At 41.8% G+C, this 26,529-nt stretch overlaps 2 protein-coding genes across 2 annotated transcripts; one reads left to right on the forward strand and one right to left on the reverse strand.

The window, feature by feature from the left end:
- The first annotated feature begins 7 nt into the window (after positions 1-7).
- On the forward strand, positions 8-7,670 carry lats1 (large tumor suppressor kinase 1). Its single transcript, XM_024291214.2, has 8 exons — positions 8-600; positions 1,086-1,543; positions 1,881-2,001; positions 2,349-3,724; positions 3,983-4,565; positions 5,576-5,758; positions 6,174-6,280; positions 6,352-7,670. Exons 2-8 carry the CDS (start codon positions 1,178-1,180, stop codon positions 6,829-6,831), a joined length of 3,216 nt encoding a protein of 1,071 aa, XP_024146982.1. The 5' UTR covers positions 8-600; positions 1,086-1,177; the 3' UTR covers positions 6,832-7,670.
- Positions 7,671-9,987: 2,317 nt separating this feature from the next.
- On the reverse strand, positions 9,988-24,188 carry rab10 (RAB10, member RAS oncogene family). The gene is made up of 6 exons (XM_024291219.1): positions 23,438-24,188; positions 17,796-17,856; positions 13,388-13,526; positions 11,739-11,828; positions 11,315-11,416; positions 9,988-10,290 (listed from the first exon to the last, which is right to left on the reverse strand). Exons 1-6 carry the CDS (start codon positions 23,562-23,564, stop codon positions 10,204-10,206), a joined length of 606 nt encoding a protein of 201 aa, XP_024146987.1. The 5' UTR covers positions 23,565-24,188; the 3' UTR covers positions 9,988-10,203.
- Positions 24,189-26,529: the final 2,341 nt, after the last annotated feature.

Genomic DNA, 26,529 nt, shown 5'->3' on the forward strand with positions numbered 1-26,529 from the left:
TGTGTTTTTTAATTTATTTTTTAGTGTATTTATTGCAAATAAATTTACAGAACTAATTGAGACAGATGCTTCCAAAACAAATTAACTATAATAATAATTATTATATTCTAACACTGGGGGTAATATGCAAAAAAATAAGTTAAAAAAGAGGAAATTAAACAAGGCACAAAGTTCAACATGGATGATTTTGATGTAGTTCAATTATACAACCCAAAAAATGTGAGAATTTTTCTAATTCTGCATTTGTGTAAATAAAACGTGGTTTGAAATAGTAAATTGACAATATTTTCGTGTTCAAATGCGTTAGTCAATGTTTTTTTTTCAGACCGATTGGTTGGTTTTGACATAATTTCCTGTTTGTTTCTAGACTTTAAGGGGTTTTATTTTGAAAGTAGCAGCTTCCGGAAGTACATCACCGTTCTCCGACGGCACCGTTTACTTGTCATTCAGACATCCCGGGAATTCAGCGCAACAAGAAACCAGCCACCGCGGCTCAGCCAAAAACATTTTCCATTGAACCCGCGTCCTGCTTCCCACAAATCAACACGAAAACACAACAAGCCGTTTAAACGGGGAGGAAAGCGGCCGCTTCACGCGCTGGTAGGTTCAGGGTTCTTTGCTCCGAGCTAACAGGCTAACCCTCAAAGCTGCTGTTGCATTTTAGCAAACACAGGCCGTACAGACGTGTTCTGACGTATATAGCTTACTATTTTAATCACAAGCACCACTTATTCCAATGATAGTAATGTAACAATATTTTTATTTTTAAATATTCATACATCTTTACTGCTAATTGATGTAGAATTAGCGTCAAACAAAGTAGCGCTACGTTAGCTAACAGAGCTAACAAGCTAGCAAGTTTTGGTCATAGAAGACGTACTGTCAACTTTTAGATATTAAACATTTAAGCTACATTAAATATCACCCAGAAACAGCGATGTAAACGGATTAAAGCCGAATGTAGCTCCTGTTTGTGACGGAAATATGACCCTGTTTTTCAGCGCCCCTGAATTGAATTGGCTTAACCTGTTTGGTAGCATAACATGTATTCTTTGTCGTTCTCACGCTGCTGAAAACACATCCAGCTGCAACATGCTGTGAGGAGCGACCAGAGCCTGCAAGCCTGCGCTGCCGAGACCCTCTTCCATCCTTCCATCGTCACCGTATATGATCCTACATGAGGAGAGGGGAGAAAGCCGAGGGCTACAGACAGATGAGACCCAAGACCTTCCCTGTCAGCAACTGCAATGGCAACTTCAACGGCAACAGCCAGCAGATGCTGCAGGAAATACGCAACAGCCTGCGGAACCTGACCAAGCCCTCGGATCTGCCCAAAGGGGACACCGGCGGACCAGGAAAGATGACCCCTGAAGACCCGCGGCAGCAGGGCCGCAGCGGGAACCTCAAAAACCAACACCAGAAGGCCTTACAGGAGATCCGCAAGTCCCTGGGTCCGTATAAAGTAAACGGTTGTGGGGGCGAGGAGTCAACCACGTCCGGCGCCGATGGAAACAAGTCCCAGGACGCATCTGGGTTCGAGGAGGTGTGAGGAATTTGTTTGGTCTTCTTAGATAATTGTGTTCCATTCTGTACATTCTTGTGCGGTGGAGGACGGTCACATGGTACACCTTGTTTAGAGAGGAGTTATGTGGGAAATGTCAGGTATTCGACAAGCTGGTACAGTTAATACCATGGAAGCTGCATAGTTCACAGCGTTGCTGTGGAGGAGGAGTCCTCTCATTTTTATCTGTTCGTCTGCTTCAGATAAAAGCCTCTGTTACACGTTAGCGATTACCTCTCTAAAAATTCACTCGTTTGACAGAATTGAGATTTTTACTGCATACCTTCAAAGCTCTTTAATCAGTTGTTCTCTTCTGAAGCCATCCGGCGGACGCCGTGGGGGTGGCGCTCCGGACTACATGTTAAAGCTGAATTACCAGGACCCATTGAGGGATCAGATGACTGCGTCCAGTTCAAACTCTGCAGGCCTGAAAGTGCCCGGTATGTATGGCAGTGGTGACAGCTGCTTCGTTTAAAGTCCCCTATGACAATTTTTTTAAATTAAAAAAGAGGTACCTGGTAGTGTTTTAATTATGATTAGGAAGTTTTTAACCAAAATCTGACAGCCTAAATCTCTTAAGAGGCCATTTTTTATGTTGATCTGAAGTTTCCAGAATCTCCTCTGAGGGGGCGTGGCTTTTGGACCTGATCATGTCCTAGATGGAAAATATGAAGCTTTTAATCTATTAAGTTCTTGTTAATCACCGTTTATTTCCAGATTATTTATTTAAAAATCTCCCAAATAAATTTAAACGACTGAAGCTGTGTGTGTGTGTGTGTTTGTGTAGAAGCCTTCCACATGCCGCAGGTGGTGCTGCGGCGGCCGAGCTGGAAAGGTTCCATGGAGTCTTTGGGCCCTCGCCACGGCCCAAACATGGTGGACGGAATGATGTACCGCTCGGACAGCCCGGGACCTTCCCCTCCTTTCCCGCAGGGTCACCCAGCCGCCAACCAGAGGGTCAACCCCCCCTTGCCTCCTCAGATGCGCAGCGTCACGCCACCTCCCAACCGCGGGACCGTTCCTCCTGCGTCGTCCTGGGACAACAACCCGTCGACCAACCGGCTAACTGGAAATATGGATTTCTTTCCCCCCCGCATCTCTCCGGTGCCGCAACCCCCTTGGGTTGATGGGTATCCCACCCCCGCAGCCCCAAACCAGCGAGGAATCAGCCCCGCCTCTGGAAGTCATCAGCCCATCATAATGCAAAGCTCCGGGGGGAGCAAGTTCACCTTTCCCTCCAGCAGGACTTCGAGTGGCTCCTCCCAACTGGACCATGTGTCAGGGGGGAGCAGGCAGCCCCCTCCCCCTTACCCTGTCAATCAGAGCAGCTCCACTGACCCCCAGGTGGGGGGACCTGCCTCGTCTCCTTCCTACATCAACGGTGGTAACATCCCCCCCTCCCTGATGTCCAGCAACCGGAACAGCCACAACCTGGAGATGTACAGCATGGCCCCCCAGCCCTGGCCCCAGAGCCAGCCGCCGCCTGCCAGCAACAGTAACCAGGACCTGTCCCCGTCGTGGCAGCACAACGTGCCGGCCCGCTCCAACTCTTTCAACACCCCCCAGCTGAACGGCAGACCCGCCCACCCCGCCAGCTCCCAACCCTCTGCCACAACTGTCACCGCCATCACGCCAGCCCCCATCCTGAACCCCGTCAGGAGCACCAAAGTCCAGAAGCCCGAGCTCCACACCGCCGTCGCCCCCACGCACCCACCCTGGATCCAGCAGGGGGCGTTGCCTGGACCTACATACTCCGAGCCCCCCCTCCCCGTTCCCCAGGCTCCCACCGAGGCACCCAGCTACCAGGGCCCACCCCCGCCCTACCCCAAGCACCTCCTCCAGCAGCAGGGCGCGCTCGGCCCGCCGGCGTACAAGCCGAGCAGAGAGGAGGCGAAGGCGGAGGAGGCGGCGAGCGGCGAGAACTCCAGAGAGAAGGCGCCGGACACCCCTGAGACCACGGAGAAGGAGAGGAAGCAGATCACCACCTCGCCCGTCCCCGTCCGCCGCAACAAGAAGGACGAGCCCAGGGGGGAGTCCGGGAGGGTGCCGCTGTACTCCCCCCAGGCCTTCAAGTTCTTCATGGAGCAACACGTGGAAAACATCCTGAAGAACCACCAGCAGAGGATCCGCCGGAGGAAGCAGCTGGAGAGCGAGATGCAGCGGGTGAGGAACCCCCCCTCTGGGTCCAACCCCCCTCCCCCAATCTGTGGGCGCCCTTTGACCTTTTTCCTGCTCTTTTTTCTTAGCTGCTCTGTCTTTATCTCCTGATCTGAAAGGTAAACGTTTCTGCTGCTTCAGGTCTGATCTTCTTCTTCTTCTTTGAACTGCATCAGTCAAGCACGCTAGCATGACCCCCCCACTTCAATGTTTGACGTCATTAATTTGCCGCTGTTTTTGCTGACTGGACTCGTTTCGTCTCAGGTGGGCTTGTCCTCAGAAGCTCAGGAGCAGATGCGAATGATGCTCTGCCAGAAGGAGTCCAACTACATCCGCCTCAAGCGCGCCAAGATGGAGAAGTCCATGTTCAAGCAGATCAAGACTCTGGGTATCGGCGCCTTCGGGCAGGTGTGCCTGGCCAGGAAAGAAGACACGGGATCGCTGTACGCCATGAAGACGCTCCGCAAGAAGGACGTCCTCCTGAGAAACCAGGTTGCACACGTGAAGGCCGAGAGGGACATCCTGGCAGAGGCCGACAACGAGTGGGTGGTGCGGCTCTACTACTCCTTCCAGGACAAGGACAACCTGTACTTTGTCATGGAGTACATCCCCGGGGGGGACATGATGAGCCTCCTCATCCGGCTGGGCATCTTCAAGGAGGACCTGGCGCAGTTCTACATCGCCGAGCTGACGTGCGCCGTGGAGAGCGTCCACAAGATGGGCTTCATCCACAGAGACATCAAGCCGGACAACATCCTCATCGACCAGGACGGACACATCAAGCTGACCGACTTCGGCCTGTGCACTGGGTTCCGCTGGACGCACGACTCCAAGTACTACCAGAGCGGTGAGTCCGAGTCCGCCACGATTAGTCGACCGATCGACTATTAAAATAATCGACGACTAATTTAATAGTCGATGAGTCGTTACTTTATATTATACGGAGTCTGAGTGTTGTAAAGTTGAAAGTTATATTAGCATTATGGTAGATTTTTGGACTATTTTAGCATTTATTAAAGTTTTAAGGCTAATTTGGAGTTTAGCTAATGTTTTAGCTGCATGCTAGCTGTTTTAGCTTACTTGGGCTTTTTCAGGTTTTTAGGCTATTTTGAAATTTAAGTAATATCTTAGTTGGCTATCAGCTTCAGCGTTTTCAGCTATCAATTTCAGCCTCTTCAGCTATCGGCTCTACCATCTTCAACGGCCAAATTCAGCTTACAGCCTTCTCACTAGCATTATCACAGGTAATGCTATATATTTAGTTTTTAGTTGGTTTAAAGCTAATGATGGTTAAGATGTGTGATTTACATCCACTTAGCGGATCACCTGATTACTCGACTAATTGGAAAAAATAATCAGCGATTAGTCAACTATTAACATAATCATTTGTGGCAGCTCTACTTGAGAACTCAATTTCCAACCAAATTTTGACTAAATAAATCGTTTGTTTTGGGGGGGGAAACCCCAACAACAAAGTAAAGTGTTTGCACCTTTTGATTCCAGAAGTTTATGAACATGATGTTCTTCTGAACTCAAATTCCCCCAATAAATGTAGAGTTATGACCCCAAACTGCTGCTTTAAAACACTTATGTATTTAAAAACTCACTTTTGACTCAAGCTGATGGATTTAAAAAGAAAAAAAAATTACAAAAAAAGTTCAACTTCAGGACAATTGACCCCAAAACAGTTTAGTAAATGAAGAAATGTCTGTGTAGCTCTGAAACAAAGATCCTCAGGAACAAAATGTTTTTGTTTCTGTTCCACTTTGATTCAAGAAAGTTATAGATTTGAAGGATGCGGGTCGGTTGTTTTGGTGCGTCCTTTTGCTGAAGTTTGTGTTTTTTGCTCCGCCCCAGGAGACCACGTGAGGCAGGACAGCATGGACTTCAGCAAGGAGTGGGAGGAGTCTGCCAACTGCCGCTGCTCGGACCGCCTGAAGCCGCTGGAGAGGAGGAAGGCCCGGCAGCACCAGCGCTGTCTGGCCCACTCCCTGGTTGGAACGCCCAACTATATCGCCCCGGAAGTGCTGCTCAGAACAGGTGAGGAGGGGGGGCTGACAACAGGGTTAAGAGATTATTGATCACACGTGAATTGTGCTGGATGTGAACACAACTACATCAAAATTTCCTAAATTGCAAACAAAATGTTTGAAGAATAAAAGTTTATAATTAAAAAAAATATTTGCTTTCCAGAACTTTTTTACTTTCAAAGAATATTTATAATAATAGTTTATAACGTTTGACAGAAATTAGACATCCTCCTCCACAGGATCATGTCAATGCAGCAGGAAGTGTAAAGCCATCAATGATGATAAAAAAACGGTTTATTTTACTGTTTTTGGTGCATTTCATCCACAAATTCATGAGCTCGTTCTTCAGCAGCCGATCGATCATCTGCAGGTGTTTAGTGTGAGTGGAGGTTCAGAACAGATTTCAGATCAGTTTGTCCCTGCAGGATACACACAGCTCTGCGACTGGTGGAGCGTGGGCGTCATTCTGTATGAGATGGTGGTGGGACAGCCGCCATTCTTCGCCAACACGCCCATTGAGACTCAGATGAAGGTATGTGAAGCAGCTGCGGTGAAACGCGGCGAGCTTGCGCTCCTCTTACGCCTGTGTCGCTGTGTCTGAAGGTGATCAACTGGAAGAGCACGCTGCACATCCCCCCCCAAGCCAAGCTCAGCCCCGAGGCGTCCGATCTCATCGTCAAACTGTGCCGCGGCCCCGACGACCGCCTCGGCACAAACGGCGCCGACGAAATCAAAGCCCACCCCTTCTTCAGGACCATCGACTTCTCCAGTGACCTCCGGCAGCAGGTGGCGCCCTACATTCCCACCATCGCCCACTCCACGGACACCTCCAACTTCGACCCCGTGGACCCGGACAAACTGCGGAGCATGGACAGCGAGAACAACTACAACGACACGCTGACGTCGCTGTTCCGCAACGGGAAGCACCCCGAGCACGCCTTCTACGAGTTCACCTTCCGCCGCTTCTTCGACGGCTACGGACACCCGTACAGCTGCCCCAAACCCATCGAGTACGACGGCTACGACGAGGACTGCGAGGGCGCGCCGCCGGACGCACAGAGCCAGGAGCAGGTCTACGTGTAGATGACCACCACGAAAACCCGTTTACTTTATTCTACGAGGAAAAACGGGAACCAGAATCTCCGTCTTACAAAAATCCCCACTATGTTTTCTTAAAACTATCTTGATCTGGGGGGAGGTTTGGACCCTTAAACCCCGCCCCCAACACAAAAGAATCGGCGTGCTCTTCAACCCTCAAAAGCCTTAATTTATTTAAAGCTGTAGATACCGCTTGAGTATTGCTGCGTTTTTCAGAGAAATTTCCAGAATTTGTCCTAATTTATATTTGAATGCGTTTCCCTGGGTATGTATTTCATAGCAGGGAGGAGTGGCTCCCATGATCCTTTGCTGTGCCTCTTGTTTTGATTCTGTGGTTTTACCAAATATTACGAGGGTCAATAATCAGACTGGCATTTAAATGAGTAGCAGTAGCTGATTGTACTACACTAGTTTTATTTTTCTAATTTATACTTAAAGTGTATTTATAAATGAAGTTGTATACAGGTTGTACATAGCCCCGCCCCCTTCTCTCTGGACAGGCCAGTGTCTGTTTCTGACAGGAACTCTGAACTTTACATCATCAACCAAAGCACTAAAAATGTGGGTCCGGAGCCCCGATGAACCCGCATGTGGAGGAAACACTATGAATTATGGGTAATCACACTATGTAGCACCTGATGGGAGGTGGACTCCTCCTCACGTGTCGAGTGGGGGTTTACTCGCTGTCCTTCCATTTGTAGGAAAAAAAAACCTGAATGTAGTTGTCGTGGCGACGCCTCACCCAGCACTGGTTTTGTTTTAAGTTTATTTTTCATACATGTGATTCTGGGACGAGGGGTCAGGAATAAACAGATTTTAAAGGATAAAAGTGTCTATTTAATCCACAGTTTTGTTTAAACCAGTGAAACACTTTGTTTTAATACAAAAAAATAACTAATTTGAATAAGTTATTCAATATGTTTAGAGTTTAGAGGCCATTATGAAGGGAAAATAAGAGTAAAGTTCTTATTTTCAAGTTGTAAAATAATTTAAATCATGACAAATGTATTTTTTATGACAAGTTGTAGAATTATGAAAGGGTAATAAAATTGAGATGGTAAAATGAGAAGTTTTACAACCGAGTTAAACATTTGAGACTAAAGTTGTAAAATTAAGGGAAAAAATTTGAAAACAAAATTGTAAATTGCAGGAAAAAAGTAATGCTTTTTCAAATCTGAAATGTTATTTTCACTAAAATAAACGTGTACATTTGTTTAACAAGAAAAGGAAAGCAAACGGTGATATGTCCATTCCATTTCTTTGAATTGCCAGTAAAAAAAAAGTTATTTTATTAGTCGACTAATTACCGATTATTTTTTATAACTAGTCGAATAATTGGGTCATGTACAAAGATCATTAGCTTTAAACTAACTAAAAATAAAGATGATTAAGATGATAGTTTATTAAACTTTTAATGTATTATGCAGCTTCTTTACTTCATTAGTTTCTGGGATTAAAACTAGATTAAATCAAAGGTCGGCATCTGAAACAAAACCATTTATCACTAAAGATGAAGTTTTTGTCTAAATTTTCCTTTTTTGGTGCTGAATGTTCACAATTTTGTTCAACTTTACAACACTGACTCCATATAATCGACTATTAAATTAGTCGTCTAATCGTGCCAGCACTACTAGCAATGTTTGTCTTTGTCAAATTTTAAAATCTAAATGTTACGTTTGATTTTTGAAAAAGCAGGTCTTTTCCTCAGCATACATTTAGTAAATTCTTCAATGTTTTTTCTCATAATTATGCAACTTTATCCTTGTAACATTTTGACTTTTTGCCCGTTATATTTTTCTCATATGGAGGCCTTTAACTAAAAAACATCACCTGAATTTCCTCACCCTCAAAAAAAAATTTCAGTGTGAAACTTTCCAGAACCCTGGATTTTAACATATTTTGTTCACTACTATATTTTTTTAATGAAATTTACCAAAGTAAAAACCAAATAAATAAATACAAAGACTATTTATGAATCCACTCAGTTCTGATTAAGAAAACTTAAATAGTTTTTTTTAATATGAAAAATCTTTCAAAAGCAATGCATTGTGGTCTATATTCACCCATCTCATGATTGATACACACCAGTACTAGCACTAAATAGTGATTCAATTTTTAGGACACTGTCACCACCAGAGGGCAGCAAAGACTGAAAGTAGTTACACACTTCGACAGAAATATTTAAGACTTTAGTACAAAAAAATATTTTAGAAAATGTCTACTTCCTTCTCCCTCATTTAACTTAAGTTCAATCAAACTTTTTAAAAATAGGTACACTCTATTTAACTTTAGTGGAAAGCATTATGTAGTATTCATGTAAATCTGATCAATTTAAAGGAAACTTTCTCATAATGACACAGTGGAGGAAGCATCAATTCCACTGGTTCTGATCTAATCCACAACAGGTTACTATTTAAGATTCAGATTATACTATATATTTTAGACCCTTTACATTTGGAGATAAACTGAGGAGTGAGCATGACAGAAGACAAACAAGTTAACTTAAACAAGCCTTTTTTAATGGATCTGCAAAATTGTTTGAATTTCCAAAGAACCGTGTGTACCTCCCACCCAGTTAAGACACCTTACAGAAACGTTTCATCCAAAAAAAAAAAAAAAAAACTGCATGCAAAAAATTGAACCCAAGTAGGTAGGGGTTAAAAAAGTGAAATAAACCACACTGACAAAAAATAAAATAAAATAAAACATTGATAAACAGGACATACTGTAGAATGCGGTTCTCTTAGCTGGAGAAGAAATTCAAACACTTTAGCTTCAGTCGGCTTCTTTGTGACGAAATATTATAGTAATTTCATTAGGTAGGTGTAGCTCCACCCACTGCACAGCCCCGCCCCTGTCTTCCTTTTAAGGCACAGGACAAAATAAACCCCCACATAGAAAAGGAGCTGGCCACGCCTCTGCTGCTTGGTTACAAATGATTCAATAAAGAAGAACCCCCTCACTAAATGTACAAAATATTCCTCCTATTTTGCTAAGTCGCAGATTCCTGGGACTGAAGGGGAGTGCTGTGGTGGGTGGGGTTAGGGTATGGGGTGGGGGGTCAGATTATTATTATTTTTTTAAATGAGCTCTTTCAAACTTTTCGTCAACAACCTTTAAAAGAAAAGACAAGAAACGTGATTGGATTTCTCTTTTTATCAGAAATAAAAATGACTGAATGCAGAGTGAAAGGGGAGGAGTTAAGATGAGTGAAGTGGCTTATTGGTTTATTCTGGTCAGGTACACGGGGGCGTCAGTGTACAAGAAAACTCATGAGACGGGTTAGAGGGCGAGACAGTTAGCAGTTAGAGGGAGACGTGTGTGTTTGTGTGAGTGTGTGCGTTTTGTGTACGGCGTTCAGCTGCAGCACTTGCTCTTCCAGCCTGTGACTCCGCCTCCACTGCTGATGTCCACGTTTTCACTGTTGGGCTCTTTTACGGGCGTCTGTCGCAAAAAAAAAAAAGAGAGATCTGTCGGACGGCTTTAGTTGTAATCAAAATAAAGTCATTTTCAGATAAAAATAAAGCTGTATTGAAATCAAAGAAAAGTCGTATTGAAATCAAGAAAAGTTGTATTGAAGTCAAAGGCAACTTGTATTAAAATTTTAAAAATGTCATGTTGAAATTAAAAAAGGCATGTTAAAAATAAAGAAAAGTCTTATTCAAATCAAAGATAATTAGTATTCAAAAACTACATCAAACATAAAATCAAATATTTACTTTTTTCTTTTTTTTCATCAATTTGTGCACTATTATCTCTGGGTGCAGGTTTCATTTTGACAGCTGTTACCATATATAGTATTATAAATTCTAAAAATGTGTGGACTGGAAATGTGATCGATTCAAATAGACACTTCATAGACATGTCTCACATCCCATCAGTGAACACACATCTACATCTAAGGAGGACTTGAAAATATTTTTAGGAAAAAATAATCATTGGTCACATTTACATAGTACCTTAAATGTTTTTCTTTTCCTAGAATCTTAACAGAAGTAAAATAAGAAATTTTGCAGAAGATTTGGAAAACTTTAGCTGTTTGTTTTGCTCATTTTCAGTTCAGTTCTTGAACTTCAAACTCTTTTTTTTTTTTAAGTTTTTGTTTACACCGATAGAACAGTTGTTCTCATGCTTTGATCCTTCATGCATGTCACCATTTCTGCATCCACTACAGTGGTCTAAAACCTACAGTAGATCTAGAAATGTGATGGATTTGTTTTACCTCTCCTGAAAATCTCAAATCACCTGATCGATCCTGTCCTGCTCTGAATTCCTCATTTCTGTTTATTAATGACAGAACTCTGGATCAGTGCTGGGCGCCTTTAATGCACTTCAGAGATTTTGTTTTTGCTAAATTGATGGCAGAACTCTGGGGTTGTCAAATGGCTGAACTAGTAGACAGTGGTGGAACTTCCTCCGAAAATGACAGAAAAGCTGCAGGGCGTGTCAACGCCAGTGGCTCACGCACCTTTTTGAGAATGTCTTCTGCTAACGTGAGGAAAGCTTTCTCGATGTTGATGTTGGCCTTGGCGCTCGTCTCAAAAAACCTAATGCCGTGCTCCCTCGCAATCTGCAGAGACGAAACAAAACCAGGGTGAGCTCTGAAGGAGGTCCAGGACCAAAATAAAAGCTGCTGACGTCCGCTCAGGACGCCGGCGGATCAGGTATCCACACTGCGTCACTCTCCATTCTTATGTCAGCAGCTGATGTGTCTTCATCCTGAGTTCATGAGTGGATCTCAGTCCTCTGAACTCAGCATTTCCACGATGTTCTAAGAGCATCAGATTAGAACATCTCTCTACTGCGTTTGAAACAATTCCTTAAAAACCCACAGAAGCTCCTCCTCCTTAACCCTGTGGTACCTCCTCTTCAGACGCTGTGCAGAACCTTACCTGCTCTCCCTTGGCTTTTGGTACGACCCTCTTGTCCTCCATGTCACACTTATTGCCTAGCAGCATTCTCTCCACATCCTCATTTGCATGCTGGGAAAAAAAAAAAACAAAGAGATTTTGAGTTCTGGTTTCATTTAAAATGATGTACATAATCTTATATTTTCATGGGATTCGTCATTCATTTATTTTATAATGCTGGTAAAGTTCAAGAATGATTAAGCCGCTTCAAAATAAATAAAAGAGTTAAAAGCCGATTTAAACTGCCTCCATGCAGAAAGTGTTTCAACTGTTAGCTAATTAAAAAGCAACTAAAAGCTTCCAAGTTAGGCTCAGACCTTTTTGAAGTTAAGCATTTAGACGTCAGACAGTTTTTGACCATATTTTCAAGAATTAAACATTTTTTTAAATGTATCAAAAATTTGGCAATGACCAACAGACAGCACCTTTAAAGCCCCATTGTCATTTTTTTACAATTTAAAATAAACTCGTTTAATTCCTGAAATTTTGGTTTACAGCAATCTTTGCTGCCCCCTACAGGTTGAAACGAAACATTACAGTTGAATTTTGTGATTGGTCAACTGGTGCAAGTCCAAGAAGTTTGATATCATCATGCTCTGAGCTCCAGTATAAAAGCCCCGTCCATCTTTGAACACTCAACACTCGACACGCTCAAGAGTGGTGGAGCCAATGCCGAGAGCGTTGGAGCTCACTCCGCGACGCTAAAATCAGCGGAGCTCACTCTGCTATGCTCACGCCGAGAGTGGCAGAGCTCGCCACGCGACACCAAGGTCACTCTGTGATGTTGACGCCAAGAGCGGCGGAGGCTGTTTGCTAGCTAAACCAGCCCTTGGAAAGCTGGCCAACATGCAGACAAAGAGTCGCTGTAGGACGGGGAGGCAGCCTGCTTGGACTTCCTGAGCTTCAAGATATTTTTATTTTATTTTCATCAAGACAATAATGAAACGATTCTTTAGTTACCTCAAGGTAAACTCACTGTCACACATCCAAACCACACCTCCTCCACTCAACCCGGCTCCACAAGCCCCCCCATTTTTTTTTTTCAGTTTTCAAATCTGGGCTGAGAGTGGAGTCAGCCTACCACTGTCCTGTTTGGTTACCCTTTAAGCACGCTCTGAACGTTCCTGTTTTTAAACAAAAAAAGCATGTAAATGTTTAAAGGGTTTATGTTAAGATTAGATAGCTTTTACATCGCAGCATGATCTTTGAAGGGTTGATCAGCAGATCCAAGCGTCTGAATCTCAGAATATAATCTCCCATTTCAAAGTTACCACTTGAATATTCCCCTTTGAACAGCATAAAGAAGGAATCCAGCACCTCAGTTGGACCGACTCCTCCTCCGGAGGATATTCCTGCATACATCAGGGCAGCTACAATGATATTCCCAGACATTCCCAAAATGACAGGAAAGACTGACTCAGCTAACTGTTCCGAAAAGCATGACTCATCATTTTCCCACCCCACAAACCCCTCCGTAATCCCACAGAGCGCCGCTTTCATTCTTCTCTGTTTACTATCAACCGGTGAATCACGGCTTCATAAATGAGCGTTTAGTGATCTGAAGTTCATCAGCAGATGATGCCAACATCATGAATGTGACTGATGGCGCCCAGCACGTTGGCTGGCCTCACCTCGTCGATGTTACGCAACCATTTGCTGATGTTTTCGAAGCTCTTGGTGTTGGTGATGTCGTAGACCAGCATGATGCCCATGGCTCCTCTGTAGTAGGATGTGGTGATGGTGTGGAACCGTTCCTGGCCCGCTGTGTCCCTGCAAACAAAACAATCCTAAACTTAGAAGCTCCTCCCACTTGAGACACACTTCACAAGCAAACAGCTGAACTCCTGTCGGAACAGAAAACATGCACCGACTCAATAGAAAAGCAGAGAATATGAGTTTCAAATTTGCTTATACAAATTATACATTGAAGCTGCACCTTTTAGTTTTTCAACTAACCAATTATTTTTGGATCAAACAATTGTAACGCACCACATCAGTTTGAGCGATCCAAAAAAACTAAACTTTCTCAACTTTTTAAATATAATCCTAAAATAGGCTGATCTAATAGTTTGTTCTCCAGAGTTCACTTGTTTTTATTCATTAGTTTGAAGGCTTTTGGTGTGACAGGGGTGGAACACTTCACTCTCACCACAAATGGGTTCAAACCAGGATTCAGTTCAGTGGTGAACACCTGGCTAAGACGAAGAGGATCTCAGACTTCAGGACCAGAACTTCAGCTGTTAAACACTGAAATTCATGAGGCTGGAGCTTCACGCTCCAGTTTGTGTAATGGTTAAAACTTCAAAAACACAGCTAGCATGAGACTAATGTCAACAACGCTAAAGCTGCATTCACACCAAACGCGTTTCAGGCGCTGGAGTCGGCCAGTTTCAATGTTAAATCAATGGAAAAGACGCAACATGAGGCGATCTGAAGCGAAGGGCGCGGCGTGAAGGTCTGCCAGCAGCTCGATTTGAACAATGAGGCGTGAATTGGGTGGCACAGATAAAAATTTAAATATGTGAAGTTTGACAGGTCATTGCGTCACATCTACCAATCAGGAACTCCGCTTTGGGCACGTGACGTTTTCAGAGACTTTATCAGAACTTTTGTTTGCAGAGCTCATCAGTCTACTTTGGGGTGAAGGCGGGATACACTCAGGACTGATCGCCAGCTTTCGCTCTCGCTTGCTCGATATGTTGGCAGACAGAGAGCTGCTGCGGGGTGCAGAGGCTGCCAGCTCGGGCCTCATCAAGACATTTAAAAAGGAAAAAGGTCTCTTAATTTTACTTTTTCGCCCTCGGACTAATACAAGACAGTCAGCCTTCAAGTTCAGCCACAGAGACACAGAAACATCATGGAAGAGGCTGTCGTACAGACACACACCCCCCTGTACCAGGAAAATCTTTAAATAATAATCATATAAATCCAAACATGGAGACATGATTACTGATGTTTTTGTCAAACTCTTCACAATAAATAGACCTGACTTATTCCTCAATATCTTCTGTGTTTGTATACATTCTAAGTGAGAAATCCACAAATGTTTCCTTATAGCGATCATCCTAAAACATTAGCTGGTAGCTCCTCCCACATGCGGCCGCAGCGTCAAGCTCAGGAAGACATTTTTGTCGTGGAAATCGTGTTTGGTGTGAAAGCACCTTAAAGCCACAGAGTCTCAAACTTCCATCAACAATCGGAGCAGAAAGTTTGTTCATAAGGATTTGGAAGGACCAGTTTTCTTAATGTTTCCACGATAACATGCAGACAGAAAAACATGTAGAAGAAACAAACTGAACTTTAGTTCCACACAGTCTTTGATTACACCCTTCATACTGTTTTCACGTCACAGGTTATTGTGATGCAATACGTCAATGAGAGAAAAAAAGCTCTAAAATGTTTTCTCATGGTTTACTGGGATTTCCCCACGGTGGGACGATAAAGGACTATCTTATCTTATATGATTGATGTTGAGGAGGAAGTGTTACAGCTTTGTGGTCTTCACAGACTTCTATAGAACCAAACTCCTCACTTTCCAAACAGGAAGGATATTGGAGAGCTCAGTCACACTGATGGGTTTGGTGAGCATGGAAGCTCATCTAAACTCAGATGGAAATCAAACCAACAAAACCGGCTGTTCTCCTACATGATGTTCACCATCTGCTGTGTTTTTATGAAGTAACTCCAGGCTGATAAAGCCTGAGCTCAGCAGAAGAGCTCAGCAGGTTTTCAGCCCTGAGGCCAGGGTTGGGCCGGGCCGTCCTTAACTCAGTTAAAGACCTGCTTCAATGTTCTAAGCTGGGAGAGACGATCAGCTGTGTCTGACAAAGTTCCATGGAAATGCATCAGTCCTGGATGCCACAACAAGAACAACTTAGAATCGCCTGGAAAGGAAAAAAACAAACATTTCTACTCAAAAACAACAAAACTTTTAAGTCCCTCTACAATCATCTTTTGATCTACTGTAAAAACATTCCTAATAGTCTTAATTATAAAAACCTGTATTGTTTTCTAGGACATAGTTTCTGCAGAGTAGCAGAAGTTCATTAGAAATAATTCTGAGTAGTGGGCGGGACACTCGTCGCGGAGAAACCTCGGCCCCCCTTCCCTTCCCATTACTGGGAGCTCTCCGTTTATGTGTTCTCCCGTTAGCTTACAGCCCCAAGCTAACATTAGCAGTGCAACAAAAATGGTGAGCAATACTAGAGAAGTTAGCCGTACAGTTTAGATCCAGACTCCCCGTTGTGTCTGTCTTTGACCTGCAGCAGGTAGCAGATAAAGCCCCGATGAGAAAACCATGAATCTATTTGTCTGCAGGTGTGTGCATCAGAATGGAGTGGAGCAAGGAGACTTCGGCCCAACCACAGTATTTTCAAACTAACAACTAAGGATGTCCCAATCAGTTTTTTTGGGGGGCTTGATCCGATTCCGAGTCATTCAATTCTGTGTATCTGCCAATACGGAGTCCCGATCCAATACTTTTGTAACACATTTAAAACATGAACAAATGAAATAAACAGATTTGTGTTGTCCCTGATTTTTATTTCATTAACCTTCTTTTATTATTAAAAACTTAAATAGAACGCTTCTGTGAAGTAGCTTTAATAAACAAGTAAAAATAGAGCAAAAATAGCTCAGGAAAAAGAATATCTATTTTCTTGTTATATAAGTGATAATTAGTATAAAAAAGTTTGGTGACTTTAGCTTTAACATCTTTAGAGCTATTGAACTTTTTTAATCAAATGTGATTCCTGTCATTTAAAATTCTTAAAAATAGATGACTTTGTTTTAGCACAAATTTGATAACAAGTATTCACGACCAGCTGATATCATTATTAGTTTTCATTTATTCGTTTTTTTTTAAGGTTATGTGCTTCTTTTTTAAGTTCTTAAGATATCGCATTTTCGGTTTTATTACCACAGTAGTTAATATTCTTAACTGTTATTTCTCTGTCAGATAAATAAAACAGGCATATCAAAGGACAGCTCGGGTGTTTAGGAGTTAAATCACGGCGCTAGCATGTAGCAGTTAGCAGCTGCTGTTTATCCGTCTGTCTGCACCACGAGGAGCTTAACATTAAAAAGAAACAGAAACTATGTCTTTTGTTGAAATGCCTTTATAGGTTGTTGTTTGTGTTAGGACGATTTTTAAAATCGCTTTTAAAAAAGACTTATTGATCCCGGAAGTCTGTGATCTCCTAGCTAGCTTGACTGAACTGTTTTTATTAGCCTCCTGATCAAGCTGATGCCGTTTTCTGTTGCGTTTTATGGAAATGACATTTATCTGTTCATGACATGCAGACATCTAGTGGAGTATTTATTCGGAATAATATGATTGAAATATAAAGCGCTGATCATAGTAAGAATAAATGAAATATCCGATATTGATCGAGTCATCAACCATGTGATCGGGACAGATTTCCGATCACTTAATCGGATCGGGACATACTTACTTACAACTACAATATTTTTCAAATGGCTTTTTTCATCTGCTCTCAATTAAAAACAAAGGAGTTTAAGGAAAGGAATACTCAAAAACTAAATTTTTAGCTCAATTTCCTTTATACATGACCTCCATCATCAGCAAAATACAACAAAAACATGTTTTAAAAAAAACACCAAAAATCACTATTGTGAGGGTGGATCTTTCACAAACTTCATCTGAGTTTTTATTCATCTACGTTGGATTTCCTTTGAGTTTAAAGTCTTTGTTTCCAAAACAAGCATCACTCAACCTCTACATGACGTGAAAAAAAACTATCATCATAAAACACAAATGTGTCATTTCAGTCACTTTTTAGAGGAAATGTTTGACCTTTTTAGGGGAAAAAAAAGATTTTATAACTAAAAGAGTCAAGCTGTTTGTGGTCTGTTTAAGTGTCAGTTCCAGCAGTAAAATCAGCTGTTGTGCTGGAACCACCTCTACACACAAACGTTACATTTCAGCGCTAGAAGCACTTCCAAACAGATGTTTCACTGCGACACAGCACACCATTTCCAAAGACATTCCCTGCTCCGCACAAAACATGAACAACTCACCAGATCTGTAGTTTGATCTTCTTTCCTTGTAACTCCACAGTTTTGATTTTGAAGTCTATTCCTGGAAGAGAAGAAGGACAAGTTTGGAGAGATTGAAAAAGGAAGTGGAAAATTAGGCTTTTTTTTCTGTCATTGGAAATAAAAAAAGGCGTCTTCCTGATTCTGTAGCGTCATGACAACGAACTACAAGTAGAGACAAAACCAATCTGCCCTCTAACAAAGACTGCACGGTGGTGGAGTGGTTAGCACTCATGCCTCAAACAGAACAGAAACAGAACCATCAATGGGGGTTCTCTCTGTGTGGAGTTTGCATGTTCTCCAGGGACTCTGGCTTCCTCCCACAATCCAAAAACATGCTTCATAGGTTACTCTAAATTGTTCCTTGGTATCATTTGTGGTCCTGCGACAGACTGGCGACGTGTCCAGGGTGTATCCTGCCTTCACCCAGCAGTGACTAGCCGAAAGGGACAAAACGGTTTAAAAAATGGATGGACGTATATTTTTAAACTTTCCAGACATTTCCCTTTTCTCAAGCATTAAAAATGTAAAAAGGAACAAAAGCTTTATGTCGTATTGAATTCCGAAGTCTTCTGAGCTTTGGGGGCAGTAACGGCGTTTGCTGGAAAGCGGGAGAAGCAGCTGTGTTTTAGGTGGAGCAGAAGAATGAGGGAATCCGCTGCCAAGGAGTGACTCACCAAATGTTATGTGCACCCCGGGGAGAGGAGCGGAAAATAAAAGGGTTCCTGGACTGAACCAAACAGTCGGGACTGGGAAAGGAGGAAAACAGAGCGAAGGGTCGCTTGATGTTAAATGGGGACCTTTTGACCCCTGCGGGGTGTCCTGGGAAGTTTTTCATGGAAGTCTGAGCGCTAAGTGATGAACAGGAAACGGGAATATTTCAAAACCCGAAGCGCTCTTTTTCCCCTCCGTGAGAACGGTCGGTCCTGGAACCCTGAGGGGAGGTGGACCTGGAGGCTGAGGAGGATAATAACAGCAGAGGGGCTTTCTGCTGGGGGTATTTTGAGAAGCAGCTGTGCATCTGCGCCCCCAAAAGCTGTAAGACCTCGGTGATAGGAAGAACAGTCACACTTCACATCCTGGTTTACTGGTTTCCAAGTTTCGTTCTCATTCTTGTTCCAGCAGCAAGAGAGGGTTTCCTTACAACGGTCAATTCTATATTAATCAGGGGTTGTTAGAAAAGCTTGGTCACAAACTGCTTTTTATTTCCAGCGACTATTAGTTTACAGTTGTGCTGACTAGCTGGAAAGTTCAGAGAAAAATAAAACAAATTCTGCTTCCATCAGCTTTCAGGAAATGGGATTCTTTTCTGCATTTGTATCCCTTTGCTGCTCAAGAATCAATCTGTTTTCTTTTTTACCATTTCCTCCAAATCAGGGGTGTCAAACTCAATCACACAAGGGGCCAAAATCCAAAATACACCTTAGGTTGCGGGTCGAACAGGATGAACATTTACTGAACTTTGAAAATGTAACTTTTTAACGTAATTATGAACTAGATATATAGCATTAGCTGTGATAATACTAGTGTGAAGGCTGTAAACTGAATTTGGGCTCTGAAGATGCTAGTACTGATAGCTAAAAACACTGAAGGTGATAGCAAACGAAAATATTAGCTAAATGCTAGATTAGCCTAAAAACCAAAAAAAAAACTTAGGTTAGCCAAAACAGCTAACATGTAGCTAAAATATTAGCCTTACTCCAAAACAGATTAAAATCTTAATAAATGCCAAAATAGTCTAAAAAGCTTTAAAATAACTATGAATAATAAAAAGGCAGGAATATTATTCCAGAATGAATCCATTTAAACCTTAAATATTTTACTCTACATACAAATATATTTTGTCAAAATTATACAAGTTAGAAATGAGCGCAAGATAACATTTGGCCATTATTAAGAAAATGAAATGATCTGGAGGCCCGATAAAATTACCCAGGGGGCCGAATCTGGCCCCCGGGCCTAGACTTTGACCCTTTTTTTATTTCTGATGTGATTTTTGTCATTAAACCAGCAGCTGTTCAAACCTTCGGCTCATTGAGCCACAGGCTCAAGAAGAAACCTGTTTTCTCCAAACTAAAAACTAAGATGAAAGGAGAAGACGACCGATGAACAAGGAGGAATTATCTCCAAAACAGCCCTGGAAGCAAATCCGAAAGAGAAACTGACAGTAAAGGAAACACGCACTTTGTTTCTGAGACTCCAGGTGAGAACAGGAGGAATCTGGTGGTGAGATCATCACCTGGATCAAGACCACAGATGGAAACTGAAACCATCAAAGATGATGGTTCACTGTTCAGTGGGCGTGAACCATCTGTTTGTCCTTGAGATTATTTAAGACTCACACTAATGAAAATTGTGTTTTTGATGTTTTTTTTTTTTTTTTTAACAATCTTTTTATTGATTTTAACATACAAAAAACAGTAAACAACAACACCCACCTACCCCCCCCCACCCCCACTGCACCAGAATATTACAACAAAGAGCAGAAAATATGGTTCCTAGGAATACAAAATAATTTTTAAAAAAAATTAAAAGGAAGGTTCACAATTGTACAGTAATGGTATGGCAGAGCTGGTGTTTTTGATGTTTTTAACATGTTTTTGTAGCATTTTTCTGATAGAGGATGTGAATAATTGAAAATCAAACTTAAAATTGCATTTTTTAGTATTTCTTTATTCAAATTCCTGTAAATCAGGAGCAGACAAAAAAAAACTGCAGCTTGAAAAAGCGCTTATTTGTGACGAAAAAAATAAAAAAGCTCCCAGTTCTGCTCCATTCTGATATATCCTCTTACAGACAAATAGATCCACGAACGTCTTTGTTTTCCTCGACTGAGCTGGAATCTGGATCTAAACTGTACGACAGGATAGCTCTGATGTTGCTCGCCATTTTTGTTGCACCGCTAATGTTAGGTTGGGGGGTGTGAGGGGCTGTAAGCTAGAATCAGAGTTTGTAAAAAGATGGATAATGGGAAAGGGAGGCTTGGCTCCACACCAACAGTCACATCCACAACTCAGAGTTAAATTCCTAACAAACTCCTACCACGCTAAAAAAAAACTATGCTCTAGAAAACAACCAGTTTTTATTATTATTTTGGCTAAAAACTCCATAATTATAATTTAAAAACTGCTGGGAAAGAACAAATAGATTAAAAGATGATTGGAGTGGAACTTTAAACCTGACACCAGAGCATTAAGAAACATAATGAAAAGTTCCTTGACAGCCTTACTGGTAGAAGCGCCTTTGGGCACAACACGGAAGGATGACTAAGAAGGCAGTCAGTAGACTAAAGAACGGAGTTGGTGGACGGATCAGGCAGCCCGAAGCTCAAACCACTTCCAGCAGTACAACATCTGCAGAGACCATGAAAAACCAGATCTGAATGACGATTATTACAGTTTATGAACAAACTGGCCCCCAGCTTAGTGTGTTGAAACTTAATATCACACACTAACCGACTCTTTAATAATTAATGTTTGGCTCCCAGCAGTTCAGTTCTTTATGACATAAACCAGATATTTTATTGCCTCATTTTTCTACTTATTTAATCTCAGAAAGGAGCTGTTTAAAGATAAAGTCAAATGTTCGGACGATGTGATTACCGCTCCAAAATTACAGACAAATGTTATATTCAACGTAAAAACGAAACAAAGCCAAAACTGTCACTGGAAGTAAATAAATCTTCAAAGTAAAAAGTCGCTGAAAGTTCTCATTTACAAAGTAAAACTATCAAGTGTTTTTAGTACATGAAACATTTGAGACTGAAGTTCAGTTCACTGAAATAAATGAATAAAACATGACTTTTTAAAAATAGAGCAGATCATTTGAATTATATAATATTTTTATCTTTTTTTTCATATATTTGTGTTTTTATCTGTAGTGTTTTATTGATTCTGATCTCATATTCTAAATAAAAAGGTATAAATGACAGACATAATTAAATTTTCATTTATCCAGTAAAATGACAAACATATCAACCATTCAAATGTAAAAATCATGGTTTGATCTGTGAATTGTCGATCTGCAATCGTGAATTTAATCGCCACCTAAGCCACACTTGAAAGCAGACTGTGGACCGGCCCACTCCTCTCTAAGGAGCAAAGGTTTCCGCTACTGAAGATCCACGACAAAGACTAATGCCTCTTCCTCCAAACTACAGCCAAAGCACCAGAAACACAATATTTTTGTGGATCCAAGCCCTACTCATTCTGCTTTCTTCCCCCTCCTACAAATGGAAGCCAAACATACCAACATCAATCAGGACACGTTTAAGTTCCAAACAGTCGGGCTTAAAGTGAAAGCCGGGTCCAAGGATCAGGGACACGGTGCCAGAGCAAACAGTGAGCTGGGTTAAGTTCTGCTAAGCACATCTAATGTTTCATTATTGCTCAGCTGTAGTCTTAAGCAACAAGAGTAAGAGGAGCTTTCTCCCGGGATTTGAGTGATGAGCGTAAAAGGGAAAAAAGAAAAGGAAATTATGCCAGCATACTTCAAATTAGAGTCAAGTACTGACATATCAAGTGCCGAAGATCTTCCTAGAACCATGTTTAAAGGAATCAACTCAGAACTAGTTAAAGCAAATGCAAAAATATCACTTATGTAACGCTGTCAGGATGTGACATGTTGGGAGGAGGATTCTGGGCTTTCTCCGTGGTCCAGATTTTAATGATCGAGCAAATTGGTCATGCAGCTTCATGTTGTGGCAACAGCAGCGAGGCTCTGCAGGCAAAGTACCTGTTTTTAGTTAACATTGTGTTTTATGTAGTCAAAATACTCCCAAAAGAACCTATACTTTTAGCAGCCCAGCCCTTCCTCAGCGCAAGGCCCCATCACTAACTTTCCAGCTGAGAGAACAAATAAAAAACAAATCACAAACTGTCATAACATCAAAACTTCAGAAATAAACTTTGGACTGGAAAATCCAGATTTGAGTGACGTCTGTCTGCTGAACAGGTCAAGAAAGAAAGAAAAACCCCTCCTGAGCTGCTGTTTTCGGTTCTGATTGAGTCATAAACGAGAAATGACTCCATTTAGCAGGTGATCTACAAAGCTAAAACATTTCATAGCTTAGAAAACGGCTATCGAGGCGAGGATCAATCTGGAGCAACTTGTAAACACCCTTGAGGCCTGGTTAGTATAAAACATTTTATGCAAACATAAAACCCAATAGGCCTAAAGGTTGGATTTAGTTCTGAGACTCAAGTGCAAACAACCAAAAAATAATAACAAGGCTTGCTGATCTAGTAATAAAGATCGTTTATGGGTCTAAACTCTGCAGGGATGCTAGAACAGAGTTAGCATGTAGCCACTGGCTCAACAGCTGTGACACTAACGCCCTTTTTCCTTATAAGGTATTAAGGTTAAACCAACGCATACATTAATAATGACTAATTAATCTTTATATAGTGATTAGAAAGGGGAGTGGTAATAAGCAACTGGGTGCTAGCCTAACAGCTAGCTAGTGCGGGATGCTAGCTTCACAGTCCGGGCCTGCTACATGCTAACCGGACTACCATTTCCAGCTGAACGGAGACCTGGAGGGGGTGTTAGCTTAGCCACTCAGCTGTCAAACTACCCCTGAAAGTGACTAGACACTTTCGCGAACAAACTCGGAGTCTTCTCACCTATGGTAGAGATGAAGGTTGTGTTGAAAGCGTCGTCAGAGAAGCGGAACAGCACACAGGTCTTCCCCACGCCCGAGTCTCCGATGAGCAGCAGCTTGAACAGCAAGTCGTACGTCTTCTTCGCCATCGAAAACCAGTATATTCAACCCAAAAAAACAAAGTAAGATGAACTAGCACGCCTGCGAAGAGTCTAAAGCCAGCTCCTTGGCCAACCTGGCCGACTTGATCCACTCCTCCTAACTGGTAAACGTTTCACAAGCTGGGATTTGTTGATTAGCTTGGCAAGCTAGTTGGCTATATACCACCCAAATAACGTGCCAGTTGACGTATCCGAGAGTTCAAATTCCCAAGCCCGACCGAGTCTTGCTTTTATAACATGAGAACAAAAGTCGAAAATGAGATCTCTTCCGGCGTGAATCCTCTTTTCCACTCTTTTCTTTTCTCCCACACAGTCGGGACAAAATGGCTCCTCTCTGTCTCTACCCCGACTCACTCTTTCTTCAAAACTAATGGCGAGCTAATTCAAATTCTCCGCACACCCCGACATTCCAGGAGCCCCGCGCGAAGCTCGACAGAGAAGAACCGCAGAGAAGCCACGCGCGAAAGTGTCACAAATTCGGCGTCTGTTCGAGTTAATTTGTGTTTTCTAGAGAGATTTGAACCGAAATACAGACGACCGCCGTCGCCTTCGAATGGGAGCCACAACGGCGACACCCTTGATCCATCGGAACGCCTTCTCCCGCCTCTTCTGTCAAAGTACTCGCTTGTGATTGGTCATTCTCCCTGTCATTCTGCATCAGAACGTAATCTGATTGGCTCATTTAGAAAACAAGTAGCGGTGAAGGGGCGTTTTTAGAATGACAGAAAGGGCAAGTGTAACTACGCATGTGAACCAGCCATTTGGGCGCGGGGCCCCTTTTTGTTCCTATTCTTTCTTGTACACGTAGACCCAACATGGCGGCCAGTTTCACCGGAGCTCTGGCAGCTGCGCCGCGCTTCACTTTTCGTAGCAAGCTGGCACTTGATTATCCCAGCTGTGAGTCAGACGACGTGATGTCATAAACGAAGACTTCTGTGCCCTTTTGCGGGCGTTTCCCACATCCTTTCCCCCCGCAAGTTTCCAGTGAATACCTTTAGTAACCTAACACACTGAAAGAAGCTCTACCTTTTGTTTTTGTGACCTTTTTAAGTGTTTGCTTTGAGCGCGCGCGTGAAAGTTTCCTATTTCCGCCTGTCAGTGTCTCGCGGACACTTCTCAGGAATGCTGACTATGCCCCCCTTTGCTCTGCCAGTACAGACTTGACAAACTGTCGGAAAGAAAGAGAAGGAATGGAGTTTAAGGGCTGACACATCCTGAGGCTTGAAGTAGTTAAGTAAATCTAAAAAAAAAAGCTTCGTCTACTTTTTTCCTTGTGTCTCTGCTGTCCCTCCATTGTTGAGCAATCTTTGGTTATACCAATAAATTATGAACAGAAATGTTTTTTGTTCTCTCCAGATGCATTCCTGGATTTCCTCCAAGGGGCCCCAGGGTTCATCTCACACTAACAGCCAGCAACCACTTTTCACATTTCTTCACTCCACTAGTGCCTGATCAACAAACTTATTGTTTTTGTTAAATATGTTTTCATTTTCACGTTTTTAAAACAGTTTTTAGTTAATAGGGAACAGGATGAAACAAAAAAAACAAGGTTTTAACTATGGGTCCAAACTTTACATAAGGAAAGATTTTCTCAATATTTCCTGCAATAAAAACACCACTCAGTCCCTAACATGACTTTTGACATTTTAAAAACAAAATATGATTCATCTTTTACCTATATTTCAGGTGTTTGCAACCTTCAGCTCCACAGCCACATGTGGCTCTGGAGTTAATAAAGAATAAAAACAAAACGATAATTAAGGCAAACCAGAATATACAGGAGATTTTCTGTTTTCTCTGGATTTTAAGTGTGCCTAATGGTTCAAAAATATGGTAAAAGATATTTAATTAGCTCTGATTTAATTTTGCCTAGTGAGATCTACAATTTCTGACTGAGATACATTACAAATAGTAAAATAAACATACATTTTTTAAAATCACTGTTGACACTAAGCTACCTACTATCACATTTGCTGCATTGAGATGATGCTTTGAGCAAGGTGTCTTTTATTTTGAAAGGAAGTCAGTCATTTAGAAGAAATGTTTTTTTTCTATGTTTGTGCATGTTTTTTTTATTCCAAAAAACAACAGTTTATTAATATATATATGCTAAAAGTAACATTAACATAGAGGCAAATTAGTGTTTTTACTTTTCTAAAGGCTGAAGTCAGACCTTGTGGGTCCTCCTGCGTTGTGGCCAATTGGTCACCTTAATTGTTTGCACACATGCTGAAATGATCTTATGGTAGCTTGAAGTTTTTGACAAATTAAATTGAGCCCTTTATGCATTTTAGCTGTTGTATGGAACCCTGATATGTAAAAGTGGAATTCAAGTTAAAGTTTAAGTTGTGCTGACTTTTATTTAAATAAAACTGTTGCAGTGAAATGGAAATAATGTAGTTGGTTCGCATTTTGTTCATGTAGCATGTCATGTTGTCTTTGCAACAGTGATCACTGATAGTGCACACTGAGAGTTTTTTTTTTATATATATATATATATTAAATAAAGGTGTATGGGCGGCCCTTTTGGACAGAATTTGGTGACATTGGACCAGTGTAGGTCAAATGATAACAATGTTCTGCACATTGTCCACCAGGGGGTGCTCTATAAACACATTTCAGTCAATTTAGAGAGAAAGAAAAAAAACATTAAATCATACTTAAACAATAAAATAATTTTTTTTTTATCATTTCAATTCATTGCAGTTACATGAAATTTTGTTTCAAAAATGATTTTTTCTTTGGGGGGGGGGGTTACATAGTAATTATCTTTTAAATCTTTTTGATCTACTATGAATTTAATGGCTTTGCCTTCCTCTGTTTATCTAAACATCATGAATTGCTCAAACAGCATAATCAAAAGAATTGCACAGTAATTTTTATATTTTTTCTGTGTGCTAAAAATATGAATCCCCCAAACCTTTCTCGATCATTTCCAGAGGGCTGAAATAAG

This window comes from Oryzias melastigma, linkage group LG24 (assembly GCF_002922805.2).
Source record: "Oryzias melastigma strain HK-1 linkage group LG24, ASM292280v2, whole genome shotgun sequence".
Classification (NCBI taxonomy): domain Eukaryota; kingdom Metazoa; phylum Chordata; class Actinopteri; order Beloniformes; family Adrianichthyidae; genus Oryzias; species Oryzias melastigma.

What these genes read in the sequence shown, in the direction of transcription:
- lats1 (XM_024291214.2), top strand. Translation starts at nt 1,178, where the DNA reads ATGAGGAGAGGGGAGAAAGCCGAGGGCTACAGACAGATGAGACCCAAG. An exon ending in TGGAGAGCGAGATGCAGCGG is followed by an intron (nt 3,725 to 3,982) that starts GTGAGGAACCCC and finishes GTTTCGTCTCAG; the next exon opens with GTGGGCTTGTCCTCAGAAGC. An exon ending in CTCCAAGTACTACCAGAGCG is followed by an intron (nt 4,566 to 5,575) that starts GTGAGTCCGAGT and finishes GCTCCGCCCCAG; the next exon opens with GAGACCACGTGAGGCAGGAC.
- rab10 (XM_024291219.1), bottom strand. Translation starts at nt 23,564, where the DNA reads ATGGCGAAGAAGACGTACGACTTGCTGTTCAAGCTGCTGCTCATCGGA. An exon ending in AAGATCAAACTACAGATCTG is followed by an intron (nt 13,527 to 17,795) that starts GTGAGTTGTTCA and finishes TTTTGTTTGCAG; the next exon opens with GGACACAGCGGGCCAGGAAC. An exon ending in GGTTGCGTAACATCGACGAG is followed by an intron (nt 11,829 to 13,387) that starts GTGAGGCCAGCC and finishes TTTTTTTCCCAG; the next exon opens with CATGCAAATGAGGATGTGGA.